At 53.5% G+C, this 27,234-nt stretch overlaps 1 protein-coding gene across 2 annotated transcripts in view; it reads right to left on the reverse strand.

The window, feature by feature from the left end:
- The window catches only part of ZCCHC24 (zinc finger CCHC-type containing 24), a 67,869-nt gene that overhangs the window by 10,302 nt on the left and 30,333 nt on the right, over positions 1–27,234 (reverse strand). For both annotated transcript variants that reach the window (XM_005602584.3, XM_023646182.2), the window contains exon 3: positions 1,600–1,764. In XM_005602584.3, coding sequence (XP_005602641.2) covers positions 1,600–1,764 — 165 coding nt within the window. The remainder of the gene's footprint in view (positions 1–1,599; positions 1,765–27,234) is intronic.

Genomic DNA, 27,234 nt, shown 5'->3' on the forward strand with positions numbered 1-27,234 from the left:
TCTTTCCACAATCAAATCCCCTTGAGCGGACGATGAAGGTATTCCCTCTGCAGCCTGGACCAACAAACCTCCCCCCTCTTGGATGACAGGTCCACTGTGAATTGTCACCTCCACTTCACCCTATGTGGTTCTCAAACCTTGGCCATAGTTCAACAAGTTCTCCATGTAAAAGTGATGTCCCACAAAGTTTGAGGACTACTTCCTAATCTCAGGGGCACTTCTCCATGGTCAGTATACCTGACACCTTAGCACCAGCCACCACCTGTCCCCTCGAACAGTGCTCCACGCTGTTGGGTTCTCCTTCTCCTCACTGGATCCTTCTCCTCCATCTGACCACCCAGGGCTGGGATTCCCCAACACCTGGTCTGGGGAACCCCTTCTCTACTTTGTCTACATTCTGCAGGAAATCCCATCCAGTCCCTAAATATCTTCAGGCCAATGACACCAGTTATGTAAGAGCCACATTCACTTCTCACCTGAGCTTCAGAATAACAAATCCAACTGCCTTTTCGACATCTCAACTTGGATTTTCACGAACATCTCAATGTAACACACGTATCAGAGAACTTCTGCTTTTTCTGCGACACCTGTGTCCCACCACCCCCTGCCCCAGCCCAGGCTGCCCACTTCAGGAACAAACACCTCGATCCACTCAGGGGCTCAAGCCCAAAGTGTGACTTGTCTCCCGGATTCCTGCCCCTCCCTCACCTTCCACATCCAATCTGGGGACACTTTGGGTTGGACCTGGGGCCAGATCCACCTCCTTAGTTCAGATCTCTTCCAGTTCACACGGGACTTTGGCCATGGCTTTCCCACTGGTCTCCCCACTTTCAATCTCCCAGCCCCACCAAAACTAATCTCCACACACAACCAGAGTAGTCATCTCAAAATGAAGCTGAAAGCCCTGTGGCTCAGGGGTTTCCTCGTGTGGCCCCTAAGGCTCTGGTGGGTGCCCCATTTAACTTTCATGCCATTCCTCTTCCTCCACATTCCTGCTCCTTCACTGAGCTTTGGGCCTTGGGCACCCCAAATCCTTACAGCTTCAAGGCATCTGCACCTGCTGTACCTTCTTCTTAGGAAGGCCATCCCTTCAATTACAACAGGTCTAGCTTCCTCCTCTCCTTCAGGTCCCAGAGTCAATGTGGCCTCCTCTGTGCAGCCTGCAGTGAGTAGGTCCTCCCTGGGATGAGCGGCCTCAATCCCTTTGCACCTGGGCAGGCCCACATGTGCCTTGGCCACCAACCCCTTGCACAGGGCCTGCACAGTAGCTGCCCCGTATTCATGAGTCAATAGGACGAATAAATGCATGAAATGCATGTTTTCTACAGCATCCTGCTGCCTTTGTACCCCTGTTTGGCTCACAACAGCAACCCCAGTTCATTAGTTTTAAAATTCACCTGGGGTCTCAGGGTCTTGGTACAGCTGCTCCTTTAGCCTTCTTCCCTTCCCCCGCTTCACATGAGCCGAAGAAAGGGCCAACTTGGATCTGGCCTCATCCTCACCTTGTGCCGCAATAAGGGAAAAAGGCAGCCTCCCTCAGTCCCTCAGAGAACTGCCCCCTACACAAACACACACTGCTGCCCCAGCCCGCCCACTCACCTGCTTGTGTGGGTACACGTTGATGTGGCACTTGATGCACTCCTGTCCCATGTTGGCCCAGGAGTTCCCACTCATCCATTTTCTCTTGCACTTGGGACACTTGTATTCGCCGAAGCAGCGCTTTTTGCCCTGGTAAGGGGTCAGACCCTCGCCTTTGGGGCGTGCCTAGAGGGTAGGAAGCAAACACAAAGGACTGGGATCCACCAGGCCAAAAGGACGCCCCCACAGCGTCCCCACGGTCTCCCTCTTCAGTCTTCAAACCCTGCATCCCCATGCACAGGCACCTTTTGTCCCCAATCCAGAGAACACACAGGAACCCCAAGGCTGGGAGACCTGCACAGGGGACAGAGAACAGGTGGTGCACATCATTTTTAGATTTAAGGGATCAAAGTACTGGATGGTGGCTAGAAATCATTTCTTGAACTGAGACGTCATAAGAAGGCAGCTGGTGGTCGCGTGGATCTACACACAGTTGTTCTTTAGGCCACAGGGTGGTGCAGTTTAAATGGGCATGGAAGAGGCAACCTGTGCAACCTGGTCTGCGGGGACAGTGTGCCCCTCCTCAGCCCTGCTCCCAGCCACCGGCTCCCCTACCCGGAGGCAATCAATTCCTTTAGACTACCCCAGAGATGGCTTGGCATTTATAAACATAGGCAACGTATACATATGTACACCACATTCTTTCTTCTCCATCACTCATAGACAAACAGATTATACATTTGGTTCTGCATCTTCCCTTTTCCACTTAATAATATATCTTGGACATATTATTATCATTATTATAAGATGTATGTAATAATATATCTTTTCCCCACATCATACAAAGAGAGGTACTGTATTCTGTGTAACAGTTGCAGGGTCCATGCAAGTTCCACCATGTTTGCTAGTCACTAATATAGAACACCTGGGTTGTTTCCACTGTTCCACTCTTACAAACAATGCTACGATGAATAACTTTTGCATATATATATCATCTTGCACACATGAGAGTACATTTGTGAGATAAATTCCTGGAAATGAAACTGCTGAGCCAATGGGTATGCGCACTTTTAATTTTTAAAGATAATGACAAATTACCACTCCCCCCCACCCCCGCCAATGCAGGTGTACCAACTTAAAATCCCATATCCTCACCAGCAGGGTTTCCATCACTGCCAATCAGAGGCAGAAAATCTGAGTGGCGTTGACATGTACGTCTTGTAACAGGAGCGAGAGAGAATTTTCCCGTGCATTTGAGAACCATTAGTGTTTCCTTTGTGAACTGTTAGTTCATATCCTTTGTGATTTTTTTCCGGGGTTTGGTATTTTTCGTGCTGACTTGTGACTGTACTTTATACATTAAAGAAACTAGCTCTCTCCTACATGGTGTTTTTCTTTAAACAGACTTATTGAGATATAATTCACATACTCTAGATTTTACTGATTGAAGGCATACAGTTCAATGTTTTTAGTATATTCACAGAGTTATACAATCGTCACTACAATCGAATTTTAGAACATTTTTGTCACTCCCCAAAAGAATCCCTGTACCCATTAAGGGTCACTCCCTATCCTATGCTCCCTCACCCTACTCAGCCCTAGGCAACCACTAATCTACTGTCTGTCTCTATCGATGTCCCTATTCTAGATATTTCATGTAAGTGGAATCACACAACAATTGTCCTCTTGTGTCTGACTTCTTTCATTTAGAACAATGTTTGTAAGATTCATCCACATTGTGGCAGGCATCAGTACTTCATTCCTTCTTGTTCTGAATAATATTCCACTGTATAGTCATGCCATGTTTTATTTACTCATTCATCAGACAACAGACATTTGAGTTGTTTCTAATTTTTGGCTATTACGAATAATGCTGCAATGAACATTCATGCTGCATAGCATTTTATAATTTGAATTAGTTGCTCCAGTATTTGAAAATGGGAGATTTCACATAGAAGTTTGACCACATTGGTCCAGAATTCTTGCCGACAACTATCAGCTGAGGTCGAGGAGTGGCTGCCACATCAAAGCAACTGCACATGTATACTCCACGTCAACTATCCCTGCATTTATGTCACCTACTTGGCACTGGCAGGCTTTGAGTTGGACACAGGCTTAAACACAGGTTCTACACGGTGACTTCTCAAAGTGCAGTTCCTAGACTGGCAGCAGCAGTGTGACCTGGGAGCTTATTAGAAATGCAGAATCTCAGGCCCCACTTTAGATCCACCGAATCAGAATCTGTATTTTAACAAAAGCTCCAGGGAATTCCTATGCCATTGAGTTGAAGCAGCACTGGGCTATGAGATGATCGGTTTCCACAGTAACGTTTCCCTGGGTAATTGCCCATTTATGATGTTGTACATCATGGTTAAGAGCACAGACTCTGGATCCAAATCCTAGCTCTGTGATCTTGGGCAAGTTACTTCACAAGGATAACGACAGGAAATATCATACAAGATGTTCTGAGGATTAAATGAAATGATACATGGAAAACACTTAGAATAGTGCCTGGCACATCAAAGTAAAATAGGAGTATTCACTATTATTACTATTTACTAATGTAGAACAATAGTGGGATATAAGATGATAATTTCTTCCTTAGGTAATCATGTCTCTTTTTCCTAGGAGCCATTACCGCCACTTGATAACAGCCTACTAGAATTTCAGGAAAGCACTAAAAAGTGTGTAAATTAAAAAAAAACCTCAAGTGTGTACGTACTGAGTGTGTAAATTTAAACTTAGAAAGTGACAGAAACACTGCCCTGATTTCTTGGGCCCACTGCTTAATATCTTTTGGATCCTTATTGGCCTTCCTGGCAGCTGAGATATCCTGGGGAGAAGGTTCAGTCTGAGCTGAGGCAAGGCTGGTTCTCAGCACTGGTCAGGTCTGAGAGAGAGGCTAGCTATGCCCAGGAGAGCACTCAGCACGGAGTCAAAGCCCAGGGTCCAGTCAATTTGCAGTAGAGGGGCCAAGTTATGTCTCTGAAGGCACTGTGAGCTCTGTTGGTGTCAAGTTAGTGGGTATGCAACAAGCCCTCTAACCTCTTTTGGTGTCCGTTTTTCCACCTGGTGCCTGGTACCCACAGCTTCTAAGTAACCCCAGCTTCTACAGCTTCCTTCTTCAGTAATCCTGAAATCAAGTACTCATTCCCCTATGTCCCTGTTCTTAAAGGCATATACATTTTAAAGGAGGATAAGAGACAGGCACGGGGTGCCTCACCAATGGTAGAATTTGAGACTCCTTGATCAAAGGGGGAAATGTGGGGGCCATCATCAGCCAGGTCCACTCTGGCGTCTAGTTCTGCAGGCCTCTTGGTTTCAAGACTGACAGGACCTGGCACCTGGCCTCACACAGCTAGGACAAGGGGCAGGGGTCAAGGTATCAGAGGGTGAAGGCATCCCAGGGGCACTCCGCAGAGCAAAGGGTGAGGACTGGAGCAGGACTAACAATTTGGTTCCCAAAGGCTCTCTGTTTCAGAAATGAACAGGAAGGAAGCCCACACAAATAAAGAAGATATGGAGCGTGCAGCAAAGGGAGAAGCAGGAAGATGAGAGAGGAGAGCGAGGGAGTGAGTCGGGAAGCATCACCACACCATGTAATCAGGAAATCAGCTGTTCTGGAGCCGTCCATCACAGCTGGGGGCTCAGGCCTCCCAAGGACCAGCAGTCCTCAGCACACCATTCCCACACTACTGTCAAACCAGACACTGGGAGCACCCAGCTCTGACACCCCAGTGCACGGGACGTGTCTCAGATCATAGACCTCAGGACCAGATGATGTGCTTGCATTCTGCTCTACCTGTGACTTTCTAGGGGACTCTCAGCAAGTTACTCCATCTCTCTGTGCCTCAGTTTCCTCAACTGGAAACTGGGGATGATGATAAAGGGCCCGCTTCCTGGGCTCCTGGAAGGGTGTGATGCATTCATGCACATGAAGGTCTTAGCTCAGTGGCTTGACTGCAAGTGCTTCCAAGTACTCAGTAACCACAGCAATTTCAGTATGATTCTCTCCTAAGGCACTTACAGAGAGACGGAGGAGAGGTGTTCTGGGTGATGCAGAGACTAGGGCTGAGACTAATGGGCGTAAATTACAAGAAGAAAAGTTCCAAAGATGGGAGGGAGGCCTGGGTAGAGCGTGGGCTTGATCTCCCTGGGTTGTGGGGGAGGTGGCAAAAAACGAACAGTATAAGGTATCTTTACCTTCTGAAATTCTCAGGGAGGAGCCGAGAAAGACAGAGGAAGGTTATGGAAGCTCTGAAGATGCTGGCAGAGGACAAAGGGAAGAGAGAAGAGAACAGACATTTATGAAGCACCGCCTGCGTGCTAGGCTTTTTGCTCAGGGCTCCACAGCCTGCCAGGCCCCATTCAACCCTTCTCACAACCCTGCGGGGCAGGGAATGTCATCAACCTACTTAACAGATAGTGCAACTGAGGCACAGGGAAGAGGCAGGACTTTCCAAAGAGTTTCCAGCATGTGAGGGGCAGGAGGCTAGGTTCAGCAGGCTTGTCTACAAGGTAACACTTGGCTCATCTTTTCTGTCTGTCACTCCCAAGTGTGCCCCACCACGAGGTCTCAGCCTGTAGTCAGCAGGAGAAATCCCCTGGCCCCCAGAGCCTCCAGCTCAGCCCAGCCCAGTGTCAGGCCTTAGCACTGCCCTCCTGTGGGTCAGAGGGGAGAAATGGCCTGTGGGGCAGCGGGGAAGAGGCAGTGGATGGAGGGGTAGACAGGCCAGTGGGCAGCTCTCGGCAGTGGTGAGCCACTTCCTGGAAGGGCTCAGTCCCAACATTGTTTATGCTTACAGACAAGGCAGGGCCAAAGGGAGCAGGAATTTTTGAGGAACAAAGGCTTTTTACCCTGTGCCTCCTCTCAGAAAGGCCTGGCCTCTCCTCATAAACCTCAGCATGAAACAGACAGTTGCTGCCACATGTTCGGCAGGGGCAGCTACCTGCCCCAACTGGGAAGGACACCAGGCCTGACCAGGCTTCCTGACCCGGGCCCCTGCCACATACCCCTCTGGGGATCACATCCGCCAGGAGCCTGGGCAAAGCTCACTGGGGCTCAGAAACCACCCCTTGTAGTACAGAAAGGACCTCTGGGAACCAGAAAGGCAAGGAAACTTGCTCAAGGCCACATAGCAAATCAAAGACAGAGATGGGAGGAGGGCTTGGGTCCTCTGATCTCCAGATGAACGCTAGAATTGCTGTGGAGGGCAGCCTGGGAAGTGTGAGGTGGCAGCTGGCATGGGGGTGGGAAGGAGGACCTGTGTTGGGAACAGGGAGGGCAAAAGCTGAGTGGGGGTAGGAGGAGCCACCCAGGCAAGCTAGTAGCTTGGGAAGAGCTGCAGATGATGCTGACACTATCTGGACACTTCTTCTGAATGACTCAGTGTTTTCTTCCCATCAGCTCATGAGATTTCTTGTGGTTGGCCAGTAGGTAGTGAGCTCCCTGTCACCGGGGTATATAAGCAGAGGCTGGGTAAACAACTATCAGGGAGACGGCCAAGGGGACTTTTTGCCTTGGTCAGGCAGTTGGACCAGGTAACACTGAGGGGACTTCCAATTCTGTGGTCCTCCCAGCTCTCATCGCTGGTGAAGGCCTACTGGGCAGTGTAGAGATGGAGCACTCTCAGCTGCTGTTAGGGGCGGGGGATGAACGGCTCTATTTTCTATTGTATTCCTATAGCAGAACTTGCCATTAAGCCTGCAAATAAAAAATGTCTATTCCTTCCCCCCAGCAAATCTATTTCTGGGTGACTGTCCTAAGGAAATGATCAGAGATGTGGACCAAAGGGGTGTTCGAGGATGCTCATGTCACATTGGTTATGACAATGAAGAACTGGAACAAGCTAACCATTCAACACCAAGCCTTCATTCCCTAAATGATGTTACACCCATTGCATGAATGACAATGAAGCCATTAAATATTTATGAGGATTTTTTTGCAGGGTTTGGGAAAACGCTTATAAAGCAGCATAAGCGATCGAATACAGACTACTCCCAGAGTAAAAGTGTAAAAAGGAAAAATGTGCAAGAAAAGGGCCAGCAGAAAATCAACCAGAAGGGTTCAGAGGTTGCCTCTTGGAGAGAGGACCATTGATGTTATTGCTGCTTCTTATGCTCTGTTCTAATTAATGAATTGTCTTTAACGAGTAGATTTGATTTTGATGGAGGTGATGATGATTCATTTGCCATCTCCCTGGCCTGCAGGACCCCCCTGCCCACGAATCAGCACCCTGAGCTTTCCCAGAGGGGTGGGAACCCAATGGAGATGGCAGCTTTCTCCATATTTGTCCCCACTTTGCCCCTGCAGGTGTGGACATGGGGCCTGGGTGCCAGGCACTAGCCAACCTCTGGCTGCAGGTTCTGCTCCTGTCCATGGAGTTTCCCTGCCCCCAGACAAGGTGCAGACTTCCCACCTCCTGAATCCCATCTGCTCCCTCGATTCTGAGGAAAGTCAGAAGTGTACATACCTGTCACATGACACAAGAGCCTGGCTGGTCACTTGGTCCATCAATTTCCCTGCCCCTGCTTCCTGAAGGCCCACCAGGAGTGAGTCAGCTTTAGGATGAAGCTTTCTCTTCTCTTGGCCCATTTTAGACTATGAGTCCCTTTTGTAAGGAAGTGACATTGTAGCCTTCGGTAGCTTGAGGCAAGCATCCCAGGGAGCCGGGGCCTGGGAGGAGGCAGTGGAGTGAGGGTGCTGAGGGCCTGTGGCTGTGCCCTGCACGTCATGACACGTGCCAGTTCTGCCTCAGGACGCACAGCCTCTGTTCTCTGGATTCCGCGTTCCGGTTGTAGGTCCAGCTGCGGGCCTCACACCCAGCCCTGGCTGCGCCACCTCTGCCTGCCCAGGAGAACAGCCTGTGCCTGGCCAAACTCTAGGGTAGGGTAATAGCCACACTCATTAGGCATCTAGTCAAGGCCAGGCCCTCCTTGTAGCCTTATGAGCTAAGAATGATTAGTCCCAGGTTTCTGATGAGAACACCAAGGCATGAAGAGGTTAAGTAACTTGCCCAAGGCTACAGTGCCAGCAAGTGATGGAGTCCAGATTTGAGCCCAGGCTATCTGACTTAAGCCACTCTCTCAATTGCCCTGTAGTGTGCCAGGATCACGTAAAGAGGAACCCACCAAGCCAAGACGGCAAGAAACTGGAATGCGGTGTTACAGGTCAAGGGTCCTGGCATGCTGGATGGCCCTGGAAGCATCCCTTCCCGTCTTGGGCCTCAGTTTCCCCAACTCCAGAATGAGGGTGGGACCAACTGCTTGGCAGGGTCACTTTCCTCCCCGAGGCCCATAACTCAGTGTGTGTCTGCTGCCCTGTCCCCTATGGAGCACTAGGCTAGCCCCACAGTGCATCCAGCTGAGAGGAAATGGCTGAAGCCAGGAGGAGCAGGGGGAGGAAATAGGGAACAGATGGGTTCCTTGCCGGCTCTCTGTTCCACCCGGTCTGCGTGCTCTCTTGCAGCTGGGCCACTGAGGTGGTCCTGGCCTCGCATTGAGAGAGGAAGAGCCCTGGATCTCAGGAGTTTCTATGCCCTTTCCACAGACGAAGACAGGGAGGCTGAGGGGCGGGGGTGAGCGGCCCATGGGCCGAGGACTCTTTGTGCAGACTTGCTGGCCCTTCCTGGACAGTCCAAGAGGGTTTTGGGAACTCTTTCTGGTGGCTGAGGCCCTCTCTGGGGGAGGCAGCGCCCCTGTCCCAGAAGCCTCCTCTCTTAGCCCCCTTTTCTCGGGCCCACAGGTGCCTCTCTGCCCTCCCTGCTGTCCTCCAGCCTGGAGCCTGGGCCAGTGGGGCATGAACAGGGGCTGCCATCAGAGGCCCAGGTTTGGGCCCGCTTCTCCCATGCCCATCTTGGAGACTCAGTTTTGTCATCTGCCACGTGAGGGGGCTGCTCTGGAGGAGCTGGGACACTGAGATTTAATGACTACCTACCACGTGGCAGCCACTTTCCAGCCTGTCACTCCACAGCCACTCCATTTGACAGGAGAGCAAACTGAGGCCCAGACAGGCCAAGCAACCTGTGCAGGGTCCCATTGCTATGGAGCCAAGACTTGAACCCGATCTGCCGGCTCCAAAGTGGCACTTACCACCTCAGTTACAGCCTTTCCATGAAATGGTTGTCAGAAAATTAGAGAACAAGCCTTCCCTTAGGAACATGACCTCAGCTCTGACCTCCAACCCCTGGCCACCCCCTCGATTATTCAAATAACATTTATTGAGTATTCACCCTGCACCAGGCTCTGTGGAACATTCCAGGAATATGGAAATAAACAAGACAGATGAGGAATGCTCTCACAGTCTGGGGCCTTCCAAATGAGTCAGCCCTGTGGACCTTGTACCAACCATGCCCATGCCACTCACAGACACCCTTGGCCACAGACTTCTAGGCTCAAGCCCAAGTCAGACTCCCACCTGTAGAAACACTCCTGGACCCAGGTCCTCAGACAGAAGCCACTCTTCAGCCAGTCCTCATAGGTGACAGGCATGGGACAAATGCATGAGGCATGAAATCATCTCTAATTGATGCAACAGCCCCACAGAATCAGCGCTCTTGATCCTAATGACAGATGAAGAAACTGAGGCTTTGGATGGAGACAGTGACTTGTCTGAAGTCACATAATTAGTAAGCAATGGGGCAAATTACTGAGCTTAAGTCTGTCCAGTGCTGAGACCCATGTTCTTCCTTCCTCTGTGCTCTGTGACACTGCTTTAGGGGCCCTCCACAGAACCCCTCACACTCAAGTGTCCATACACATAGCCTGGGGAGGCTGGTCCAGGCAGCTGCAGGCTCCACAGAGGCCCAGAGGAAGCAGGCGATCAGAGGGCCAGGTGGGCTGGGCTGTGCAGCCTGCGGGATGCTGGGAGGAGGAAGGAGGCTGCAGGAGGCCACCCTGAGTTTCCTCTGGAGCTTCAAGGGCCCCCTTGTCTGAGCACAGGCATCCTCGCCGCCTTCCCCAGACCCCCTCCCCTTTTCTGGGTTCCTGCCACAGCCCAGCATGGGCCCAGAAGGCTCAGCCTCCTCTTCACCCCTCCCAGCCTCTCCCAGCCCAAAGCCACTGCAAAAATGCCATCCTGATTCCACAACACTAGGGTTTGTCAACACGCAGGGGAACAATGGAAGCTTTCACAGTGCCAGGAAAAGGTCTCAGGAAAACCCGGAGGAGAGGGACGGAGGAGTGCGGGTGTGGAGAGGAGGGGAAGGGCCAAGACAGAGAGGAGAAAACAGGGGAGAGACAGAGAGACAGGGGAAGAGGGGCTGAGGATGTGAGGGATAAGCGATAGGGAGCCAGGTGGGTGAGAGCCAAGGAAGCGAGCAAGACAGAGTGGAGTAGGGGGAGAGGTCAGTGGTGTGACAACAAGGAGGGATGGCCAACAGAGGCTGAGAAGCCCCTTCAGGAGCTGGGTGGTGGGGAAGGTGGTGTTCAGGGCCCAAGGCGCAGACATGCCCCTGAAGAGGAGCCTGGCCCTCCTCAAGGCAACAGAAGCCCCTCTCTGCAAGTCCCAACCGGCTCCAAGGCCAGGCAATTTGAAGTTCTCAGGCAAAACTTTTTGGAAAGCCAAGACTTTTTAGTCACACGAACAGCCACTCCCTAAGTTATCTGTTTCCTGCTTCTGGCTTTCCTCCATTAGCAAACCACACAGATCAGAGCTGAGGGCGGGGAGGGGAAGAGGGGCCAGTACAAAGGGGTGGAAAACATCCGAATCCTAGGGATTGCTAGAGGCCTGGGTTTTCCTCCCCTCCTGTGACTGCAGACTGACTGCCCGCCTGTGCTGGACGGGGTGGACGGAAGGTTAGCAGCCACCCTGCGGTGTGCCCGTAGCTGGACGCTACATGAATCTGAAGCCTGTCCTCCAGAGGGGGCATCCAGTCCCCCTGTGCATCTCTGCGTGGGTGCCCTTTCTTCTGACTGTGCCTCCTCTCCCACTACAGCCATGACTCCCCCTGCCCACCCTGGTACTTTAATGACCAGGCTGGGGCCCCTCACCTGCAGGACTGAGGCAGAACGCTCAAGGTTTTCAGGCCCCTCCCCATTGGCCCAGCCCAGCCGACCTCCTAAGCTTAGTCGCTGCTATGCCCTCCTACAAAACTTAAAATCAAACAACAAATTGTTGTCTGCAAATGACACGTTCCTGCCCCCCCAGGCCACTACTCTTGCTGTTCCTGAGGCCCCAAACATTTCTCTATCTGATGAATGCCCCTGTATCCTTCAAGGTCAAGGGCAAAGGGCACCCTTCTGACCTCTCCAATCTCAGACAGGGTTAACTGCCATCCTTGGGGTGCTCACTCCACTGCCAGAGTCCCAGGCTGGTGCGCAAGTTGAGAACCCTCCCACTGCCTGCCCCCAAGAAAGGCCCCAGCTCCCCAAATTCCCAGGGGACTTTGTGGTCTGCACCACCCGCTTAGCTGCGGGTCATGTCCTGCCCCAACCCAGCCTCCAGCATACCAGAGATTTCATCCCAAATTTAAGAAGTCTCACAAACTGCTGTTTCTGCTGTCTTGTTGCCCACTGGTCTCTAAGCAAGCGTGCTGCAGCCACGTGGGGCCCTGCACATTGCCCACATCGCTCAGAGCACCCTGGCTGCAGCTCAGAACACATCAGGAGCTGGAGAGGACACCGGCGTGGGCAGTGCCCATGAAGGGTGAGTGTGTGTGGGACGAGGTCACGCACACAGGAGGTGACAATGTGGGGCTGGTCCTGGCATGGGCTCTGTCCACTCCCAGCATGCCCCTCCCGGGCTGTGCTGCCCACTCTGGAGGGCTGCCTCAGGCTAGCAGTGCCATTTCCACAGGCGAGCTGGTCCCTGGCTCTGCATCTGAGGCTGTCCCTGGTGAGGCCTGGCCAGACGTGACTTGGCTAGACATGGCTGTGCCGAGCCCAGCCCTACTGGCTGGAGGGAGGCTCTGCACAAAACCTGGGGGCAGAAAGGTGGTGGGTTAAGAGATAGAAAGGCCTCAGCTGGAGTGTGGCTTTGGGTGTGAGGGCCACAGCTCTGGGAGGAGAGGACAGGGGAACTCAGCTCAAAATAGCGATGGGGGAGGGGTGTGGAGGGTGGCCAAGCGCCAGAAAAGAAATCTGATCTTCCCTGGCCAGTGAAATGCTGAAGTCAGCAGTTTGGGGCCACTCTGGCAGGAGCTGGGGGCTGGGGCTCCCACGGCGGCCTGGCCAAGAGACTGCTGGCCTGACTTCCAGCCTCGGCTCTGTCCTCACGTCAATCCTTCCTCTCTCTGGGCCTCGAACTCCTCATCTGGCCACTGAGGGGTAGAAAGAGAAGGACGCTTTCCAGCTCTGAGAACTCTCATCAGGTGAGTGTTGGAGTTTGTGGCGCTTAGGAGACGGTGACAAGCAGACAGCAGCTGAACTTCGCTGAGAGTCCACTGCATGCTGGCGCTGGCCATGCACCTGACTTGTAGGTAGCTTCAATATGCCCCGTTTCTCCATGAGGAAACAGAAGCCCAGAGAGGTTAAGTCAGCTGTCCAAAGTCACAAAGCAAGTTAAATGGCAAGCCTTGAACCTGGGTCTTTCTAGCTGTTGTGCAATTCCCCCATTGTTAAGTGAGGTCCAAAAGGCCAGGGACTAGTTTTGAGGTCACCTCTGGCAACTGCACTCAGGCAGAGCAGGGATGAAGAGGCTCCCGGGGGCCAGGCTAGGCATCTGCCAGCTTTTGCTGTGGTTCCACAGTGTCGGCTGGAGTTGGAACAATCAGAGAATGGGCTCTGAGGAGGAGGGTGTACATGCATGTGGATACCTGTGTTTGTGTGCGTGTGTGTGTACGTGTGCCTCTCATGGTCACCGTGGGGTGTCAGACTGTGGCACAAACCTACCTGGGTTCTTCCCCTTCAGGCTGGGGGCCTGGCAGAGGAAGAGCTGCTCTCTGTGACTTTTCCAGGGGGTCATGGGAGGAAGCAAGCCTGGCCTTTCACACCCCCACAGCCCAGGCTGCAGCTGACCTTGCTTCTTTGCCCAGGGACTGCAGAAGTCTGCAAAACTGTCCCCAAGGGCACGGGCACTCAGCACAGTGTTGCTCTGTAGCAAGCAGGAGGACGGGGCCATGCTGTGTGCCCCCAGATGCTCCAATTCCCTCCTTGGGCCTAGGGTCCCCAGCAGTAAAACCCTCACAGCTCCTGCTATATGCAGCATTACCTCCACCAGCCGTTCCATGCTCATTATAACTCCTACCGGTGAGGGATCCAAGGCACAGAGGGGTTGGGAGATTTCCCTGAGGTCACACAGCCAGGAAGTAGCAGAGCTGGGATCTAAATCCAGGACTGGCTGACTCACACAGCACCAAATGCTTTCCATGTGGTCTCTAGCTCTGACCTTCTGGGGAGTCTTTACCCTTGTCTATGGGCAGCCCCACATGACAGCAACCCTCCTGGCGTCCTCAGAACGGAGAAGACGGAGTATGTACCCATTACAGGAGAGAGGAGCTAGTTGGTGGTACTCGTTCTCACACCCACCCCTGCACACACAGGCCCACTATCTGGCATACCTCGTGTCCCAAGCAAATCCAGCAGATGCAGCACTTCCCCCCGGAAGCTTTCCTTGACTGCTCCTACCTGCAGGGACCACTCTGGTCTCTGTGCCCCATGGGGCTCATCTTGTCTCTCTCTGTGCCACAGGTCTCCCTCAGACAGCATCAGACCCACTACAGACCTGCTGAGGGAAAGCAGTGCACATGCACCCTGCAACCCGTGCACATGGCCCCTTGGCCGGGGTTCTCAGCCAGCTCCTTCAAAGAGCTCATGCAGTGGCATGAGCCAGACAGACACAGAACCTGCCCTCACGGAGCATCTGTCCCAGAGGAGCTGGTGTGGGACTGGCTGACTGACCGGGCTGTGTGTTAACTGCCTCAGTGATTAGCACAGTAACCCTACCACACACAGTGGGAGGAATATTGAACCATTCTCCGTACCAGGAAACTGAGGCTCATTTCCAAAGTCAAACAGCTACAAGTCAGCATTCCATCTTTCTGAGTCCAGATGCCCAAGCTCTTAATTCTAGAGCACAGGTTGTTTCTCACAAGTGACTGTGCATCAGAACCATGTGGGGGGCTCATTATAACACAGACTGCCAGTCTCATCCCCAGAGTTTCTGAATCAGCAGGTCTGGGGTGGGCCTGAGAATCTGCATCTCTAACAAGTTTCCTGCCAAAGCTGATGTTACCGGTCTGGTGACCCACTTTGGGAATCACTGCTCCAGACGCTACCAACAATAGTCTATTAAAGTAGGAGTGTCAATCAGATATTGCCTTCTTCACATTGCCCCTCTCCACACGCCCATCCTATAGCCCAGGATACAGAGAAACAGAGAAGGCAAGTGACGAGCCCAAGTCACACAGGAAGTTAGGGTTAGAGCTGGGAATGGAGCCTAGGGCTCCTCACTCCAGGAGCTGGACTAGATGCAAGACAGTGAGGCTGCTGGGCTCAAGTGAGACAACAGCCTGCAGTGGGAGGAAGGGCCATCTCTTTAAAAGCAGGACTGGCAGTGGTACTGATGGTGGTGGGGTGCTGGGCGAGGGTTGGCCTGGCCCAGCCCCAAACCTGTGACTTCCCGGGCATCTGGAAACCATTATGGGTAACAATGGAGGGAGCAGGGGGCATGGCTGCTTCAGGGCCCATGTGTTCAGGAGAGTAAAGGAACTTGGGGCCTGCAGGCATCTCCCACCCTCATTTCCACCACCACTGTTTGCCTTGGCACCGGCACACACAGCTCCCAAGGCACTCAACTGTCAGGAAAAGTCAGCTACAGATATGGGGGCTGGTGGCGAGGTTGGGGGGACCAGAAGTCAGGAGACCCCAACTCAGCTCCTGCTAAGCCTGCAAGACTCCTGGCTCATTACTGTGTCTCCCTGGGCCTCAGTTTCCCCACAGGAAGCTGAGGCACCACCCCGACTAGGCTGGCTGCTCACCATATGCCGGCATGTATCTGACCAGCTTGGGGCCTGGGCCCACATTGGCCCCAGGGATCCCACTTGTCCTCTGCAGGCTAGTGGAGGCCAAACAACCAACCAGGGAGCAGGGAAGGGACTGAGGAACAGTCACTGTGCGCATTTCCCTCTCCTGCCACCAGGTCCTCCACTCACGCCCTCAGCACTCACATATTCAGTGTCCCTTGGAGAAAGGGGTCCAACAAGACAGATGTAACCCTGGACCCCATGAACTTACCGTCATGGGGAAAGAAAACAAATAAGTATCTCATTCAAATACTCCAAGCTGTGACAAGCGCTATGAAGGAATGGGTGCTAGCAGAGACTAACGGAGAGCCCTTCTTCAGACAGCGAAGCCACACTGCAGGGTCTGTCCCAGCCTCTGAAGTGTCACCACTTCAACTGCTTACCCACCCTCAGCCCAACCCCAACATGCTGCCACCAACATGCTCTGTGACCTGGGACAAGCCTTCCCTGCCTGAGTCTCAGTTTTTCCCCATGTGTCAATGAGGGAATAGAATAGAAGCAGGAAAGGCAAATACTTCACCTTATGTGTCCATTCCAATTACTTGCTACCAGAGCATTGTGTTAAGAAGGATTCTGCAGTAGCATCCGAGCTTGACAGGCAAGAATGGTGTGATTCTGGTGATGTCTGCCTCACTGTGGCCATGGAATGGGGGTAACAAGCACACATGATTTGTGTTGGCATTTTGGGCCAAAGAAGGATCCCCAAAGATCCTTCTTTGATTTGATCCTGTCAAATATTCCAGAAGTAGAAAGCACACAGGCTGGACAAGCAGACATAAGGTCCAGTCCTGCAGGGGCCCGGGCTTGCTGTGAGGCAGGGGCCATGGCTTCCTTCCACCTCTGGGCCTATAACACATGCTCCTCTTTCCCTGCCTGTGCCACATGGCCACTGGGCCTTGAAAACATGACCCTGGATGCAGAAGCACTTTAGAAACATGACTCTTCCTCCAGGGAGCCTTCCCCACCAGCCCTCCTGTTAGACATCGCCCCACCCCCTGAGGCCCCCTGCACTTTGTACACCTCTGTAGGAAGCACTCAGGGTGCCCCACTCAGTGCGTGTGTCTGTCGCCTCCTCCCCAGCTCCCTCCCCATGGACAGAGACCATGTGGATTCCTCCCTGATTCCCAGGCCCAGCATGGGTCTGGCACAAAGTAGGGAGCCTCTGGGGAGGAGGGGAAGGACAAAGTGACCATGTTGGACATTACCAGCAGCTTGAAATTAGTAGCTGGAGGAGAAAGTCCGGAGGGGTTGGGGAGGCATGTGGAGGGAGGTGGGCAGCAGCCTGGTGACTTCCTGGACAAGCATGCTGGCCGCTGCTCTTGGTCCTCATTGTGGCTATTGTCCCTGCTGGTCCAGACAGCAGGCTCAATAGGGCCTCTGTCCTTCCCTGGGCAGGCCGGCCCGGCTGGGTGGTGTCCTCCCCACCAGGCAGCTGGGAGGCGAGGGCCAATACTTCCTGTCCCTGCTGTAAGCGTTTAGAGGGCCAGGGGGAGGTGAGGGGGAGTCTCAAGACAAGCGCCCATCTATGTCCCCCAAAGGAGGGCTGCCCAGCTGGGGGAGAAGGCAAGAGACGGGAGAACAGCACTGGGGACGTGCTCACACCTAGGCCTCAGCACCTCTCCTCCCAACCAGTCCTCTCTCTGAGCAGGAGCTGCCATTCTGGCCCTCCTGCTCGTCCTTGAACAGGCCAACCACATCCTTGCCTCACCTCAGGACCTTTGCTCTTATTGTTGCCTTGGCAGGAGTGCCCTTCCATCATATGTTCCCTGCTTCACTCGTCTCTATTCCAGTTGTCACTTCCTCAGAGAGGCTGCCCCCAACAGCCCTATCTGAACATGACCTAACACCACAGCATATCCTTTTGTACCTATTTCTTTAACACCTGTCATCCCACAGAAGGTAAGCTGCACTCTTCCTTTGTCTTTTTGTTCATTACAGTATGTCTCAGCACCTGGAACAGCGCCTAGGATGTGGCGGGTGCTCAGTAAATCCACGCCGAATTAACAAAAGTGACACACTTGAACACTGACAAAACACTGAGACGTGTTTGGGAAGAGCAGAGCCCTGTGTTTTGGGAGCATAAGACCAGGGTGGCTGGGGTCGCGGCCACAGGCAGTGCAGGAAGAGCCAGGTGAAGAGAAAGTGGGGAGGGATCTGTGCAGATGGCATAGCTTGCTCGGAGGGCTGAGAGGGCAGGAAGCATGGAGGGCTTCTTTAGAGGCCAGACCACGCTGGGCCCTGGGACCACACTGCAGAGTTGGATTTTAGTCCAGGAGTCATGGGGAGCCAGGGAACGGTTTAAAATCGAGGGTGGCAAGGTTAGCCTGGTATTTCAAGAAGGTCTTGGGCTGCACGTGGAGAATGGATTGAATGGGGGGGAGGGACTGGACATGAGGACACCAGTTACCTGGCTGCTGTCACATACCTAGTGAGAGGTGATGGTGGCATGGTCTGGGGAGGAGTGGCAGAGAGGAGAAAGGTGGAGGGACTCCAGGGACAGACAGGAGGTATAGTCCACAGGACTTGGGTTAGCCCTGGGGGAGAGAAGGCCAGGGGTCAAGAACAACTCCAAGGTGTCTGGCCTCAACCATCCTCTATGGCTGTGGGGGTCAGGCCAGGGGCCTCCTCTTGGCTGGTGACAACCTGGCTCTGATTGGGGGAGGGTGAGGGTGGAGCAAGGGGAGGGTGATGGCAATGCCCTGCAGCTGGCAGTGATGGATAGGAGGAGGACCGCCGTCACTGGACAGCAGGCGAGAGTGAGAGATGGGACAGCCTTATGATAACTATCTGCCCTGGCTCCTTCCTAGAGGCCTGCCCTTGGGAGTCACCTATAAACCTGTCATCTGAGCCTGTGTAAGGTACCCCTGGGGGCAGGGTCCACCCGAGAGCTGGTGTGGAGATGGGACATCTACCCTGGTGTTGCGCTATAGTTACACACACATATACACCCACACCCACACACACACACAGACTCCTCTGCAGGGGAGCAAATCAGCTCAGTGGAGGAAGGGCCAAGCTAGAAAGGGCCAGACCACATGACCTCAGGCCCCTGAGGCAGGCTTTCCCACTGTTCCAAGTTGTCTGCTGGGTCCCAGAATGATTCTTCAGAGCCAAGACGGAGGAATTGATGGAGGAAGTGTTGAGTCTAAAGAGGGGGACAACCCAGGAGGATGAGGAAGAAATGGGTCCCGAGGGAATGGTGGCCAGGCCCTCCTGTCATTCAGCCTGCGTAGTGCATGCAGCAGTGATTACCAGGGACTCCTGGAGAGGCGAAGTGACCTCCAGCACCACACAGCGTGGGAGGGGCAGGACGGAGCTCAGACCTCCAAGATCCAAGTCCAGTGCTAGGAAGAGGGAAGAAGGAGCAGCCTTCTCAGCACCTGAGGCCCGCCACGCCTCAGGAGAGGCATCTTGACACTGGCCACATCACCAGGAGGACATGTCTTACACTCCAGGGGTGAGGCCAGGGCAGTACGTGGTACAGGGACCCCAGGCAAATCCCCCCAGAGGCCCACTATCCCCAGTCCCTGGAGCCCCCCGCCACACGTGCTCCTTACGGGTCTGAGACTGTCTCTCCTATCCTCGCCCCACTCCCAGCAGCCCAGAAGGCCAGAATTGCAGGAGTGGAAGGACATACCTGTGCGATCGTGGTGTGTGGAAGCCCTGGAGCACAGCTTCCTGGCTCTGCCCTCAAAGGGCAGAACTGGGCCCTGGGCGGTCACATGTCTGCAGACACACACACACACACACACACACAGACGTGCAAACAATGCCCACAAGAAACAACACACACGGGTATTTCCCACAGACGCCCTAAACCTGCTCTGAGACCCAAGGGAGGCAGGTTCACCAGCTTCCCGTTACCCTCATGGCTCCCTGGGGCTTGGCAGCAGCATGAGCCTCTACGTCAGCATGTGCACCAGCATACTGGTGAGGGGTGTACATGCCGGCGAGTGCACTCAAAGTTCCGTGTGTGTGCACCGTGCACACGGCTGCGCAGAGCCCTGCTCTACACCCACCTCTACACGCTTCAGTGGGTTAGGGGTAGGCCCTGGGCTGGTCAGCCACAGGCAGCGCTGGATTCCTAAAAACATTAAAATAATTGCGTGGAAAATTGGGAGAATCATGCTGAAGGAATAAAAAAGGCACCCACTCTTGTCTCTTCTGACAAATGTCTTTCTATTCCCTGGCTGCAAGAGAAGAGGGCCGCCGTCTATCTCATGACCCTGCATCCTCTCAGCCAGCCGAGTACAAAGTGAAAGAGCTCTGGCTGGGGGGAGGGGGGGCTCAGAAACCTGGGTTCTAATCCTGACTCTGCCATTACTGGCAGCAAGCACTTGGGGAAGTTTCTGAACCTCCCTGAGCCTCAGTTTCCCATTGCTCAAGTAGGAATAATGATTTCTACAGACTGAGGAGTTGGGAAGATTTAATGAGCTCATGAAGGCAAAGTGCTTGGCAGAAAGCTGGAGCTCAGTAAAGAGCAGACCTCACCACCCTCACCATCCTATGGGCACACGCCTAAAATCTCAGATGTCCAAGGCCTTTATTTCTTTTCTCCCCTATCTTGCCAATTTTCTGAAAACTGAGGAAAGTGTCTGAAATCCAAAATTTCACCCTCTGAGAGAATATAGGTAAGCCCACTCAGTTTCCTTCAACAAACACAAGGTGCTGGCCAGAGCTGGGCTGTGTATGAGCGTGAGGGGCGTGCAGGAGAGGAGGCTGGCCTCCGCCCACTCCCAGCAAGTCAGGTTTCCACACACAGGGTCCACATTAATCCTCACGATGACTGTAAGTTATGGTCCACCGGCCCCCAGCATGGGAAGGCCCACCGAGGAGAAGGGATTTTCTCAAGTCATACGGTGAGTGAGTGCTGGGGCCCCACCCCATGCTGGACTGTGCCCTGTCCACCCTCTGCCTCCTGGTCTCCGAGCCTGGCATGCGCTGGCGCATGTGGGCACCAGTCCTAGGGGAGTGAAATGGAAGATTGTGTGGTCTGGCAGGCAGGAAATGGCCAGGGGAGGTCATCTGGGGCAGGAAGAGCTGCCCCTGGGCCTGGTGAAATCGGCCAGGCTACAGGTTGTAAATGTATAATCCTCAGTTGGCAGGGCTGGTTCCCGTCACCTCAGGGGGACCCAAAAGTCAACTGGGTCCCCTAGAAGGTTGACAGTTCTGTGCAAAAGGCAAGGCCTGAGAAGGACTGGCTGGAAGATTACATGCGGTAGCTGGTCACTTAGGAGTCCTGGGTTCAGGCACCAGCTCTATCATGCAAGTCACCTCCACCTTCTGGGCCTCAATTTTCCCACCTGGAATCGGGGCGGGGGGGGGGGGTGGTATTTAGGAGAGGTGCTTTGGATATGATAGACTCCAATGTCTCAAATTCTGGAAACCGACGGCTCTACTGTGACACAGGCCCATATACTGAGCGAACATGAGACGCTGCTCCACGTCTAACCTGATGCCCTTCCTGCTGCTTGGCAAGCAGGTCCCTCCTACTCGCTCCGCCTTCCACTCCTCTATCGACAAGTGATGGAGCAGAGAGAGCTCTGTGGGGTCTCTGCTCGCCCCACCCCTGCTCTTTCCCCCAAGAGAGGCTGTCCAGGCTGAGCAGGGAGGGGGCGCATGGCCAAGCTTACACAATCACCACCTTGTCTCGGGAGACAAAGGCTGGGCTCTGGGCCTCGGCGGCCAACTGCCCAGATGTAGTGACAGAGCACAGAGTTGCTGAATTTAGAATTTTAAAAAATGTTTGCACCATAATAGCTTAGATTCTTAAAATCTCTAAAATTCAGAATGAGAATGTGTTAGAATCACAGCCGTGAAGAATCATTTCAAAGAACAGTAATAACAGCACGTTGAGACACAGAAAAATGTGGAAGAGTTAAGAATCACACAATTTAGATATGGAATGATGATGGAACCTCAGACTCAAAAAATTCAGAACCACCAAGTGTCAGAATTATCTAGTGTGTGAAGCCAAGTTTCCCAGAATAATAAAACTTTGTAATCACATGATCTGCGAAATCTGGGACTGGACATCATACAGGGTGAGAAGTGGGAACGTCTGGAACGTTCATTTTCGAGTCTCATGGAAGCTTGTTGTCTTGCATTCCCAGGACTCCGAGGACAATGATAGTTTTGCTCACCTGCAAAGGGCCTCCCCTACACCTGCCTGGGCACCACACCGCTTCAGACAACGGCAAAGGTATATTGGAATCACCTGGAGAGCTGACACAGCACCCACAGCCAGGCCCACCCTGGATCTATTGAATCAGAATTTTCAGCACCAAACTAAAAGAAAAAAAAATTCCCCAGGTGATTCTAATGTGCAGTCTCAGTTGAGAATCATTGATCTGGTAAACGTCTCTTCCATACTAGAGACAGGTAAACAGAGAACGCAAGTAACTAACCCAAAGACACACAGTGGTGGTCCCTAGCCTCTATACCAAGGTCAGGCCCCTCAGGTCTCTCTCAACTTGTTTCCTCCATCTGGACCCCTTTGACTCCAGGGAACCTGTCCCCAACTCACTGCATCCGGCTCAGAGTCCCCCTACTCCAAGGGTGTTCCCAGTGGTCTTGGGGACCAAGTGGGCCAGGACAGAGTAAGACACCTGGAAGCTGCTAGGCTCACAAAGCCAGCTCCTCCCTTCCCCGGACCCACATGCTCAAAGCCCTCGAGGCTGTTTCAAAGAGGGGCTGGAAGGGCACTGAGAAAGTCATCAAGGTCAATCCCCAGGCTCTAGGGAAGCCTGTAATGAAGAAAGACCCCAGGCATGGGGAGTCAGAAGCCAGGAGTCCTCACTGTCTCTAGCTTGAAGTGTGGCCTTAGACAAGTCACTCGGCCTCTCTAGGTCAAAATGGTCTCAGGGCAGAGGATGGGCAGAGAACCTCTGGGAATCCCTCTCAGCTCTGCTTCTTGACCTCATGCAACATGGCCACGCATTTAAGGCTATGGGAGCCCTCAGTGTCCTTTGCTGGCTTGTTCTTGGTCAATGAAGAAGTCACTTCTTAAGTCTAACCTAAAACACTCCAGCCCTTTGCCCTTCTGCATGAAGATGGAGACTCTCCGGACACAAATGCCCACTCCTTGCTCAGAGATGGCCAGCCCTCCTGTATGCCAGCTGCTGCAGGTTGGCCTTGTCAACACAGGTGGGTGCCACATTCCCAAACAAACGAGGGCTGATCCCAGCTCCTGAGCAGCCTAGCAGGGCAGGAGTCCTGCTGGACCAGAGCGTTTCCTCCAATGAGATGGGAATTTCCAGCCAAGAACCCCTATCAGGCTACGGAAATGAGGCCTAAGAGGCAATCTCCAGGAATGGGGAAGTGAGAGCCCAGACATACCTTAGACCAGTGTTTCCCAAATTTTAACATGACCACAAGTCACCTGGGAGCTTGTAAAAATGCTGATTCTGATTCAACAGGTCTGGGGTGGGGCCCAAGGTTCTGTCTGCATTTCTGATAAGCTCCTGTTCCAGGGACCAAAATTTGAGAAGCCAGTCTTTAGATGTTCATAAATAAAAATCTTTTTATTCCTAAAAACCCATTACTTTTGTTCAGCTTAGCTTGCAATTCATTTCCAGCTCTGTTAGCTCATGAGACCCACACAGCAGCCCCAAGGGACAGACGGAATCATATCACTGGGTCCACTGCACAGAAGGGGAAACTGAGGAGTAGCAAGGGCAGGGGACTTGGTGAAGGGCCCCCAGCTGACTACAGTCCCTTCTCCAAGCTCCTCTTCCATGGCTGGCTAGAACCACACACCTGGGCAATGAAGAGCCTCACCCAGCGACTCCCGTCCTGCCTCCCGCTCAACTGTGTAGGCCTGGAGTGGGGGCCAATTCCTCTGCCCTGAGGCCTCCCAGAGCTCTCCTGGGAGCCCTCGCTGAACTGTGCTGGCTACTGATCTGGATCCCAGCGGCCTGAGTTGGAGGGTTAGGAATCAGCCAGGCTATGGAGCAAGGCTCGGCGGGCTCAAATCCCAGCTGTGCCTTTGGCTCCTGTGTGACCCTGGGGGAATTCCTTGATGTCTCTGAGAACATGGACTATGTGCAAGGATCCAGCACAGCTCCCTGCCTTCCTTTCCTTCTCCACATCCCAATTGAGTTTTGTTCCTTTCTTCCTTCCTCCCTCACATACTTATGATAGCACAGCCTCTGAAGCAAGACTGCCTGGAATTGCATGTGTGTGACCCTGGCAAGTCACTTACCCTGTCTGTGCCTCAGTTTCCTCCTCTGTGTAGTGGGGATAATAAGAGAAAACAGAGGGCAGTTGTGAGGATTAGATGAGTCAATACATGTAAAATGCTCAGAGCAGCATCTGGGACAGAGCAGATGCTCCCTGCACATGTCACTACTGTGCTGCTCACACCATCTCCACATGACAGCCCAACTCTGCGGCAGGTATTGTGGCAGACACTGGGGTACAGTGCTGAAGCGAAAGTAAGAGCTCACATTTGCTGAGCACTTGCTATGTGCCAGGCATCCTGCTAGTGATTTCATGGACTTCCTGGTCCCACCCTACACCCCTGCCCTAGATCAAAGCCTAGAGAGAACACAAAAGTACTACGGTGGTTGTGTGAGCAGCCTTTGGGAACACAGAGGAGGGAGTAACTGATGGATGGGGAAGCTCAGAAGGCCTGTGGGAGGAGGGGATGCACGGCCCTGCAGGAGCTTCACACTCCCCAGCAAGGAGCGGAGGAACGCAGGCTTCTGTTGGCCTTTACCCCTGGTCATCATGCTCCCCACCTTAGGGTCCCCTCCTCCTCACCATCACCTCAACCCATGGAATAGAGACACTCAGCTCCTGCATAAAACCTCCCTCACTAGCCAAAGCCAGGGAAGCACGAGGATGCAGGCAGGGAGGAAAGCTGGGAGCACACTCTCTCCCGCAGTCTGATTTCTGCCTGGGCCAGCCACAATGGGTGTACAGCATGTCCTAGTGGACAGGTCCATTTTTGTGGTCAGACAGAGGGGTGGTGGGAAAGGCTGGGTTCTGGGGTCAGAAAGACTTGGCCTGGTCCTAATCAGCTGTGGGACCATGGGCAAGCTGCTTAACCTCTCTGTGCTACATTGTTACAAAACAGAAGGAAGGAAGGGAGGGAGGGAGAAATCAAGAGAGAGAAGGTAGGCAGATGGACTGCAGACTCTGCCCAGGCTAGAGTAAGAATCCAATGAGATAATGAGATGGAGGTGCTTCGCAGGCCAGAGATGAGGGAAATCTCGTTTCTCCCGGAACCCCAGCCCACTCCATGGGTCTTCCTTCCCTGCAGCTGCTGCCTGATTTCTCTGCAGCCCTAGCTTTAGAATGGGGGACCCTGAGGGGAAGGGAGTCCAGGTCTTAAAGGCAGGCCTGATGGGTGGTGCTAAATCCTGGAGGCTGGGCCACCTCCCACCCCAGAGAAAGCCATAGGGTGCAGGAGGGACCCAATGCAGGCTTCATTCTGACACAGTAGACTCAAAACCACTGCCATCAAAACGTGCCTCCCAGACCCCCTGGCAGACGAGGACAAAAGCCACGGCAGCCCCCAGGCTCACATGCACCCTAGAAGCCTATACGTTCTCACTTGCTCCCCTCAATCATTTCAGTAAACATTGTGTGAGTGCCTGCTGCATGTAGGGCCTGAGCCTGGCTGCTGACTGGGCGGTGGGGCAAATGCTACAACTTTATAGTTTACAAAGCGTGTTTGCCTACCTGATCACCTCCGAATCTCACAGAAGCCCTGACAGATGGGGTTCATGGCTGACCCCACTTCACGCACTCAAGGGGTGTGGAGACTCAAGGGCAGGGGCGACCTGGCCAAAGTTGAACAGCAACCGAGCAGCAGGCCTGGGACAGGAGCTAAGGTCTTCTGACCCCACAGCCTGTGCCCTCTTGCCAGCCAAGTAGACACAGACCCTGTCTGGAACGAGCTCCCAGGAAGGAGGAAGAGGGCTGTGCCAGGGTCAGCCCCATGCTAGGCAGGGCTCAGCAAGACAGGGTGGGAGCAAGGCCAGGAGGCACTGAGGGGCACAGGGGGAGGCTCCACAGGAGAGGGCACATTTGGGCTGGGCTTGGAGGAGAAGATGGAGAAAGTGAGAGTGAATTACTGGCTGAGAGTGCAGCATGGGCAAAGTCCCGGGGTGTGAGAAAACTCGGCAGAATTCAAATGGCAAACCGCTGGGGACCACCTCCTGGGGCCCAGGCTGGGGCTACACTCCAGAACTGGAACAGGGCAGAACGGAGCTCACACAACGAGGGGGCATCCCTTGTCCTCCAGGCACTAGATGGGGAGGTAGGACATGTGCAAAGCCATTGCAGGCCTTAGAACCAGGTCCTGGGTGGGGATGCTGGTAATGAAAATCAGGGTTCAGAGAGGAGAGCCTGTGGGCCTGGGATGGCTGGGGAAGGTGCCCTGAGGGAAGGGGTCAAGCTGGGCTCTGGAAGGGGGTTGGAGGGAAGAGATTAGGGAAAGACACTGCAGGCTGATGGAATGGCATGAGCAAAGGCACAGAGGATAGAGGGCCCCAGGTGTGCATATGTGCAGGCAGGTGTGTGTGTGCCCATGTGGGAGGTTAAGTGGCCTAGATGGGGTGAGACAGGGAAAAGGAAAAAGAAGGCTTCAGGGCATGTGGTGTCCCAGGCTGCTTCTCATCTATCTCACACCAATGCTGCAAAGTCAAGCACATGAGCCTCCCTTTACGAATGAGGGCAGACAAGGCTCAGGGAGGCCGAGCGACCTGACAAGTAATACTAACAAGAGAGCTGCCGTTTACTGAACACCTGTGGAATGCCAAGCACTGTATCAGCTGCTTTGCCCACACATTTCCCACAAACACCCTGTGAGATGGGCAAGCCCATTTTACAGACACCTGGGTAAAGTTGTGCCATGTGCACAAGGACACAGCTGGGAAAGAGCAGAAGTGAGGTCTGAGCACAGACCAGTCAGACTCAGCTGCCTTGTGCTCTCCCATCCTCCCCGAGGTTGCAAAGGCCAAGGGATGACCCAAGCCAAAAGCTGCCACAGGGCCTGGAGAACCATCCTGAGCTACTCCAAGTGGACAACAAGCCATATGAGAGGCAAAGGACAAGAACCCTGCACACAGGAGGCCCTAGGCAGGTGAGGAATTAATGAGTGAATGAGTGAATGGAGTCCTTACAGCATTCAGAGGAGAGCAGTCCCTTTGAGCTTGGAGGACAGGGGAAATCAGAGAAGGCTGCCTGGAGGAAGCAACACTGGGAAGTTATTCAGCCCAAAGATGCAATTGCTCCACTCCAGCCCTCCATCCACTAGGCCTTGCAGGTGGTTAAAGGACCAAAAACAAGTCCTGGCTCCCAGGCTCTGCCAACATCCCCATCCCTCAGAGCCCAGGTGCAGAGGATTGAGAAGGTGAGGCCAACAAACATGCTGAAATTCCTGGGGGCTCTGACTATCTGTGGTCCATTTAAAAGCAGAACTGGCAGCTGAGGATGTGAAACTGGCCCTCTCGGACTTTTTTCCTGCCAGGCTCGGGGCAGCAGGAAGGATGTACAAGTCGCTGCCCAGTAAGCCCCCATGCCCTGCGCGCCGCCCCTCCATCCCCCCTGCAGCTGCTTCCACTCGTCTGCCTGGGGGAGCACTTGGCAGGTCCACCCTTCTGCCTGGGCCAGAGGGGAGCTGACAGCCCACAGGTGGTGTTGGGCACCTTCCAGCCATGTCCTATCGCCCCTTCTCCCAGAGCAC

Source organism: Equus caballus, chromosome 1 (genome assembly GCF_041296265.1).
Source record: "Equus caballus isolate H_3958 breed thoroughbred chromosome 1, TB-T2T, whole genome shotgun sequence".
In the NCBI taxonomy this organism is placed as follows: domain Eukaryota; kingdom Metazoa; phylum Chordata; class Mammalia; order Perissodactyla; family Equidae; genus Equus; species Equus caballus.